Here is an 8,565-nt window from a genome sequence, read left to right on the forward strand (position 1 = left end):
GTGAGTGTAAACAAGAGTTCAGAATTCTCCGCACAGATCAATAAAGCACTGCTACAAAAAGAGTAAGTGAATGGATTCTTCTTTGGTGAACTGTAACCTCCCCGGATCAGTGGCAGACTCGTTCTCATTCAGTCAATTCCAGCACTGAGAAAGGAAGAAAAAAAAATGACTTGGATCCTAATCGCAGATGGATACCAATTGACACTGATGAATTCTTACCTGTTACGTAATAAACATTCATCTGGAGCGGCGTTTTGACGTCACCTCCCTCTACTGTGTCAATGAACAGATACTTCACCACAACGGGATTTATTTCCAAAGTGTTGAAGGTCACGGTCATCTGCGCTATCACCTGATCACCTTGACTGTGAAATAAGAGCCGAGGACGTCACATCGGGAGAAACGAATCCCAGACTGACCCCGATCTGAGACTAAAGTGGAACAGAAGACCTCTTTTTCTCCAGGCTGGAGCTTTAAGATGGGGACTGAGCCTTATAATCAGGATTAGTCTGGGGGTGAGTATTTAAAAAAAAAAAAAAAGAAAGAAACAAAAAGGTCAGACCTGAATGTCACATCCTTCATCCCACCATAGTCACATCCAGGACAGTTGTAGACCTGATTCATCTAAAAAGTCAAATTTGATGTTAAATTCTGCAAATTAAACCGGCCTCAGGATGGATGGCCATGGTCACTCACCAGGTCGGTGATCTCCAGCTCGAGACTCTGGAAGGCCTGCGAGCTGGAGTCCAGCAGGGAGCTGCTGAAAGGGCGGTTGGTGATCTCGATGGTGAGGTAGAAAGTGGATGAGGTTGGTTGTTTGGCTGTATGCGGAGGAGCATTGGTGTCGGGTTCGACCGTGTTTGGTGGAGCGTCGGAGGAGGGGTCAATCGTGTACGGTGGAGCATCAGAGGAGGGGTTGATCATGGCGCCAGCAGAAAAGACGGCTATAGGCCCAGCACTGGGTATTAATAAAGTACACAATTTTAAACCTGTGGTCGATGGAAGCAAAAAACCTTACCCAGGACAACGGTAGTCCACAGGATCTGCAGCATCTCGAGACGTTGGGTGGAACAGCGATGGGACTTTTCCGTTCTCTCCTGGACTGCACTTTGTCCGCTGAGGGTTCGGATGGCCTTTTATCTGGGAGGGGAGGTGTTTCCATACGTGCACGTATGTGGGGAGGCGTGGTTGTATTGGCTTAATTTCGTTTATTTATTTTTCACACCCTGCTCCTTAAAAGACGTTGATAATTGAAAGGAGATATGACCCAGACCCTTCATTATCCAGCCAAGTGTAGTTGACCTTTCGCCAAATAATGAGCATTTCATGCTCAATATAAAGTAAATATAGGCGGCATGAAAAACAAATCATTAATCAAATCAAGACAATATTATCTTCTAAGCTGTAAAAATATTTCATGTGTTACGAAGCTGCCAGTGAAGAGAGGCTAAGAGCTAAGAGCTTCTCCTGTCTCGTGGTCCTTTTTCAAGAACCAATCTATGTTGACTCCCTGACATAAGCCCTCCTGTGTTAACAGCAGGTTCTTTCTGTGGGTCACGAACTATGATGGAATAGAAACCCAAACACGGATTTAAATGGGAACACAGATAAAAAAAAAAGCTTGTTTACACGGACATCTATTCACCCCGGATTTAACATTGAATTCCTGATCTAATTCCTAACTAGACTGTTAGATAAGATTAGTATTGTTACTATTCATTTAGGTTTTTACCACTTTTAATGGGAATATAATGCAAAATGCATGATGTTGGAACATAATGTTTTGAATGTTAAAATTCCAACTTCTCATTTCTGAACACAAAATCTTCGAGGGTCAACGATAATTTTATATAATTCCAAAAAGGTGGCCCAATGCAGGAAAAAAGTCTTCACTTCTTTTTATTATCAACTGCCATGTTTTAAAGGCCGGCTGTTTTGCTTGACCATAGATTCACAACTCACACGATTTCACACGAACATTGTCATATTTCATATATTTTCTATGTTAGCTTTTTACAAGCATTTCAAACCAGCATGTTGATAATGTTTTATTAACTATTAATGTAAGAGAGATTATAGCATCATTATAGCAATAGATGCAGTAAAATGCATCTTGAAACACACTCTCTTGACTGTGCACATTTAAAGCAATAATTATAGAAATAAATACTGATAGAATAAAGGGGAAAATAAAATAAAAGAAGAAAAACAAGGCCAGTAAAAAAAGCAAGCTATAACTCAAGCAAAGATATTTAAGTTTATATGAAAACACAAGACACAGACATCATTGTTAATAACATATTAAATTATTGATTAGAGGTAAAAAGGTTGCCATGATGTTTTCACTTAAATTTTATTTAAATGTTAATTTTTTTCCATTGAACGTAAGTTGTACGAAAATTAAGCACTTTCTGACTCAAACACGGCTGACAGGGATGTGGCTCCTGCACTTAAAAATATGACTTGTGAAGAACTTATATCAGCAACATTTTGTCCATAAAATAAAGTAGTGATAAACCTTGCACCCCAGATATGATATATACATCACATAAATGCCATGCTTAGTGTGTCTAGATGTTTTGTATGTTGTATCGGTTCCTGCATTGCGACGCACTACGAGCCTCAACCGGAACCTTTGTCTCAGACAGCGTATTTCCGCACGGACGTTTGGAAGCGACGCACCAACCACGTGTCCCGACAGTGGAGGTAAACAATCCCAGCCGTGTTGCGGCGGGCGTCAGAAACGTTTTTAACATGATCGTTCTGAACATTTAGTCTTTTACGTGATGATCTAAAACTCAAGTCCGAGCGCGTTTTCGTCTGCAGTCAGTGGCCGGTAAATATCGAGTTTTTATTCTTTAAAAACAGTCATTCTTGAAGCTGGTGTTTTTATATTATTATTATTACCAATAAATGTTTTCTTTTTTTTATTAATATTACAAAATAAACGTATCTCTTAATGTTTCTATCATTGTATACATGAGTATGATATTGTGGTATATTTCTGAGTTGCGGATATTTTTCTGGAGTGGCTCTTTCAGAGGCACCATGTCCGGTAGAGGGCGTGGACGTGGGCGGGGCCAGCTGACGTTTAACGTGGACGCACTGGGCATCAGGAGTGGAGAGTCCCTGCCCCCGAGTGCGGTCAAGCCTTCACCCGTGTTTCCTGTAAGTCTCGTCCCCCGACCTTGTCACCTCCTGTCCAATGTGAGACGCCACCGCTGCTGAGACCTTCTGCTGCTTCAGCCCATGCAGGTCCAGCCGCTGCCGCTGCAGGCGAGCGAGGAGGTGGAGTACATGCTGGCCCTCAAACAGGAGCTGAGAGCTTCAACCAAGGTCCTGCCCTTCTACATCATGCCTGCTAAACCCAAGAAAGGTGTGTGTGTGTGTGTGTGTGTGTACACACGCTTCTTTTGCTGGGGCTTCACGTTACTCACCATGTTACCTTTGCAGATGTGGTGAGATACTCCGACAAGTACCAGAGCAGCGAGCCACAGAACAACACGATCGAGTGGAGTCCGGGTGAGTGGAGGAGGGGCTTTATCCCCTGCGGACATGTTCATATACAGTTTGCTTATAGACCTCGTATTGGCCTGGAGGATGCCATCATCTACCTGCTGGACCAGACTCGTTCTCACTTGGACACTGTTGGGAACACTGTGAGGGTCATGTTTTTTTGACTTCTCTAGTGCTTTTAACACTATCAGACCATCACTGCTGGGGAATAAGCTCACTGAAATGCAGGTAGACGCCCCACTGGTAGCTTTAACAAATGGACCACAGCATTTCCAGCTGAAGAGCTGCTGCTCGGACAACATCTTGAGCAGCACGGGGGCGCCGCAAGGGACTGTACTATCACCCTTCCTCTTCACCCTCTACACGTCTGACTTCAGGTACAAGTCTCAGTCATGTCACCTGCACAAATTCTCTGACGATTCTGCCATTGTGGGCATAGACGGACAGGAGGAGGAATACAGGAAGGTGGTGGACAGCTTTGTTGAGTGGTGTGAGCTAAACCATCTATAGCTTAACATCACAAAAAGGAGAGGATTGTGGAAGCATGCTCCTCCTTCCACCCCTGTCACAATCAGAGGATCTGACGTGGAGGTAGTCGAAGACTACCGGTACCTGGGGGTACACCGACTGCAAACTGGATTGGTCCAAAAACACCAACGCGGTCTTCAAGAAAGGGCAGAGTCGGCTTTTCCAACTGAGGAGGCTCAGGTCTTTCAATGTCAGTAGGAAAATGCTGACCATGTTCTATCACTCCGTGGTAGAGAGTGCTGTGCTCTTTGCAGCTGTGTGCTGGGGCAGTGGGGTGAAGACAGCTGATGCAAACAGGCTGAACAAGCTGATTAAAAAGGCTGTTTCTGTCCGGGGTGTCACACTGAAGACCCTGACAGAAGTTTATGAGAGGAGAATGCTGAAAAAGCTTCTCGGTATCAAGGATACTCACCCCTCTCACCCCATGCATGCCTCCATAATGGCCCATTGGAGCACAAGAAGCAAAAGACTCATGGCCGCAAAATGCAGAACCGACCGCAACAGGAAGTCCTTCCTACCTGGATCTATCAGATTGTATAACTTGTCCTTGCTCTGTAGGTGATTTTTTTTCAGGGCTATTCAAACATGTTTTTTCACTCAGATGTGCAATACTACTCACTTGTATGTCTTTGAATGTTTTGTTTTACCCCCCTGCACACGCTGCCGCTGCTCCCCCTCTCACTTGCACCCATGGCATAATCATTATGTCACTTAGCACTATTTCTGGTATTTCACTGGATATAGTGATATCATTATTGTTATTGAGCCGTAAGCTTTTTTTGTTATTTGCTCTATTGTACTATTTTTTGTAAATATAATTTATTCCTCTTGTTTCTGCATTGAGCATGTTGTTGACAAAAAGAATTTCCCTTGGGATAAATAAAGTTCTTCTTATCTTATATCAGGACTGAAAACCTTGCTCTTTGCGATTTCAGACTGGAGCAGGATGCCTGCTGAGCTCCGCGTTAAAGTCCGGAAGCCTCTGGAATCCAGTAAGTGGGGCATAGAATTTGGGGAAAAAAGCATTACCGTTCAAAGTTTAGGGTTATCTCAAAATATCCTCAGTTTTGATAGAAAACGTTTGATTTTCCCAAAATGCCATTGATCACAAATTGAGTGACTGAAACCAAATTTCTTATTAAAATAGTAATAAAATTTATTCAAATAACATAAAAAAAAGGACGTTCCTAAACCTTTGAACAGTGGTGTACATTAATACTCCAGTGATGGGGAAAGATAAAGAAGCTCTTCAATTTCAGGAGAACGTCCTGCGCTGAAGAGAAAAGTGAAAAGTGAGGGAAAGCAGGAGGTTCTTCAAAAGCTGGAGGTGCGTCGGTCCTCCATCGTTTGATGGCATGACCGCTTTCTGCTTTGCCTCTTAAAACAAACTTTTCCTGCTGACAGAAACTGGAAAAGAAGGAGCAGGAAGCAGCTTCAGGGGAGGAGGAAGAGGATGGAGAAGGAAAGAAGAAGAACGAAGAAGAGGAGGAGCAGGAGGATGACAACGACTACGACGGAGAGGAGTTTGAGGAGGTGTGTGGTGCTTCTTTCTCTGGGCTTTTCACGATGAAAGCGTCTCTCTGTTTTTCATGTGACTCTTGTCTCTTCCAGGAGACGGACTACATCATGTCCTACTTTGACAACGGTGAGGACTTTGGTGGGGACAGCGATGACAACATGGATGAAGCCACCTACTGAATTTGTGAGCTTGTGATCAAGACACACTGTAAACAAAGGAATCTTTATATGGACCTGGAACTCCAAAGAACCCAAGAAAACCCCAGAGAACCTGCAATGTTCCTCAAGGAGGGATTATCAGATCCTTCTGAAGAAACACCCGCAGTTCCATACATGTGTGCAAGGGTGGGACCTGTTCCATGATGTGCAATCTGAATGCTTTGTCAGGATGAATGCATTTTTACCGTTCAATAATGGAAACATTTTAAGATGCTGTTTAAGAAACTGGCAAAAATTTAGTTTTAGGAACCAAATTTTACATTTTAAAATTCTGCTTTTATTGCTTTCTTTTATTCTGCTCTTATTCTGCTTTGGCATCTGTGTACGTGTCACCGCTGGCTGTTGCTAAACCAGCAGGGGGCGCCATAATGTTGCTGTGAATCACTGACCAGTCATTGACCAATAAAGTAGTCAGTCACATGCTCATCGCCATGACAACTCTTTTGTTTGAACAAAGGAAATCTGCTTAGCGTCTTTAGTCTGGACAATCAAAACCCCAGCTGACCCCCATAATTTAGTGATATTACTGAATCACTCTAGTCTAACACAGAAAATAAACACTAATCAGACTGTGTGAGACCCTCAGGGCCGTAGCTTCTGGACCCCTCCTATTCTTGTTCTGCCACTGTCCAGCTGGGGGGAGCTTGAATTATTTTGACCTTTCCAGCCAGGGTCATACTAGAGTTTCTTCCTAAAGGGAAATCGTCAACTACTATTGTCATATGGCCGTGAGTGTGTGTAGATGTAGATTTAATGAGTAATGCGTTAAGCCTGCATAACTAACAAGTTATGCTTATTGAGGTCATGAATGATGACCTCATATGCTAAATGATGACATGTATGTCATCATGATTCCCATATGAGCAAATTGGGCATGATGTTGACATCTTTTTTTTGCTCTGAACAAAACTGAAAGACCTGCAGACCAGATCAGGTTGAGACTAGTTGCTGGGTTTAACTGCAGTGACCCAGGGGTCATCCCCTGTGGTGCAGGAATTTCTGGTCTGTGCTGTTTCCAGGCTCGTTTTTCAAGCCTACGTGTGGCACGTGCAGGCCCAGGCTCCGAGGTTCAGCTTTATTCAGATCATAACACTTATCATAAGAATGGTTATCGTACATGGTTATAAAACACACAATACACTGATTTAGATCAGATGAGCTCACTGCCTGTGTACATAAATATTGTTCTCGCTGCAATTTATACACTGACCACACGGGGTCACTGCAGTTCACTGCAGAGCCCACAACCAAAATTAATGCTTGTTGGGCAGCCCTATGAAACCAGAGTAAAGAGAATGGTCTTGACCTTTGACCTCCACCATCTTGCCGTGGATTTCAGTTCTTCTTGAAAATTTGATGTAGTGTGGGTCCACAGCATTTATGTTTACATTTACATTTATGTTTACTGTGGGTCCACAGCATTGGGGCAGCGGTGGCCTAGCGGTTAAGGAAGCAGCCCCATAATCAGAAGGTTGCCAGTTCGAATCCCGATCCACCAAGGTGCCACTGAGCAAGAGCAAAAGCCCCATCCCCACACGCTGCTCCTGGGGTGCCTGTCATGGCTGCCTACTGCTCACTCAGGGTGATGGGTTAAATGCAGAGGACAAATTTCACTGTGTGCACCGTGTGTTGTGCTGCTGTGTATGACAATCACTTCACTTTCACTTCGTTTATATAGCTGATCACACGTTTTATTTCTGTTACAACCAATACAGAACTTATTAAAAGTGTGTTTTTAGTGTCTCTTCTCTGTATTTGTGTGACACTACAGAAGTTTCATCTTCAGACACTGCAGCGCTGCACTCATGCATGCAATTTAATTAATTATTAATTGACCTGAAATTGTCCAATCCCTGAAAGTGAAGTGATTGTCGTTGTGAAACAACCAAATGTGTCCTCTGCTTTTAACCATCACCCTTGGAGAGCAGTGGGCAGCCATGACAGGCGCCCGGGGAAAAGTGTGTGGGGACGGTGCTTTGCTCAGTGGCACCTCAGTGGCACCTTGGCGGACCAGGATTCAAATCGGCAACCTTCTGATTATGGGGCCGCTTCTTTAACCGCTAGGCCACCACTGCCCGTGTCCCATCGCCTGCTGCGTGAGGGCAGGTCCCCGTGTGCAGCAGGTCGGATGTGGGAGCGTGCGGCCCGTTTTGGGGTGGATTAGCGTGCGGATATCAGCCACACTCGACGTCATCACTGTGAAAGAGCTGCTCTTTGGCCGGCAGCGCTGCGAGGCGGACACTCAGGGCGCAGAGCCGCCCAATCTGGCGGGATTACCGCGCCGCGAGGGAGAGGCGGATTAACGCAGGGAGAGTCCGGCCCTCACATGCTGCAGGATCTGAAGTGGCCAGATAATCCCCGGATTCACCGCACCTGTTCAGTCCAGTTAACAGCGTGTCCTCTAGTGTGTGTGTAACACCGCACCTGCTCAGCCCGCTGTAACCACACACCATCGGCTGTGTTGAAACACACACCAGGGCCAGCTTCTCTAAATAAGATGCAAACGCCCTCCGGCCCCCTGTGCTGAACTGGCGCGCAGCAAAACTACTGCTGCATGATGGATGCACCACCAGGAAGAAAACCAAAGCGACCTTTGGCACAATAACCCTTGTGACGTCCAGGGGCCGCGTACGCCGTGGCCACTCTTGTTCCTGCTCTTTTATCGCTGCGTCTGGATCTGAGTCAGTGCAGCGGGTCAGCTGACTCCCACGAGACCTTCCACTTCCTGCGGCCGGAGGAGAACGGAACCCGGTGTTCAGCCGAGCTGCTTCAACACTTCCTCTG

General features: G+C 45.0%; 1 protein-coding gene across 2 annotated transcripts; it reads left to right on the top strand.

Annotated features, from left to right (window-relative positions):
• Positions 1-2,667: 2,667 nt before the first annotated feature.
• LOC114770318 (DNA-directed RNA polymerase III subunit RPC7-like) lies at positions 2,668-6,207 on the top strand. Of its 2 annotated transcripts, none has more exons than XM_028964127.1 (8): positions 2,668-2,836; positions 3,030-3,168; positions 3,247-3,376; positions 3,454-3,522; positions 4,980-5,036; positions 5,304-5,371; positions 5,449-5,577; positions 5,656-6,207. In XM_028964127.1, the coding sequence occupies exons 2-8, from the start codon at positions 3,049-3,051 to the stop codon at positions 5,740-5,742; spliced, it is 660 nt and encodes a 219-aa protein (XP_028819960.1). In that variant the 5' UTR covers positions 2,668-2,836; positions 3,030-3,048; the 3' UTR covers positions 5,743-6,207. The 2 variants fall into 2 exon arrangements, with proteins under 2 accessions (XP_028819960.1, XP_028819961.1); XM_028964128.1 differs by having other exon boundaries at positions 3,042-3,168.
• Positions 6,208-8,565: the final 2,358 nt, after the last annotated feature.

The sequence above is a fragment of the Denticeps clupeoides genome, chromosome 20 (genome assembly GCF_900700375.1).
Source record: "Denticeps clupeoides chromosome 20, fDenClu1.1, whole genome shotgun sequence".
Taxonomy (NCBI): Eukaryota; Metazoa; Chordata; class Actinopteri; order Clupeiformes; family Denticipitidae; genus Denticeps; species Denticeps clupeoides.

Bases quoted from the DNA above. Each gene is read 5' to 3' on its own strand.
- LOC114770318 (XM_028964127.1), top strand. From the start codon at position 3,049: ATGTCCGGTAGAGGGCGTGGACGTGGGCGGGGCCAGCTGACGTTTAAC. The intron at 3,377-3,453 runs GTGTGTGTGTGT...TTACCTTTGCAG, and splicing joins GCCTGCTAAACCCAAGAAAG to ATGTGGTGAGATACTCCGAC. The intron at 3,523-4,979 runs GTGAGTGGAGGA...TTGCGATTTCAG, and splicing joins CACGATCGAGTGGAGTCCGG to ACTGGAGCAGGATGCCTGCT.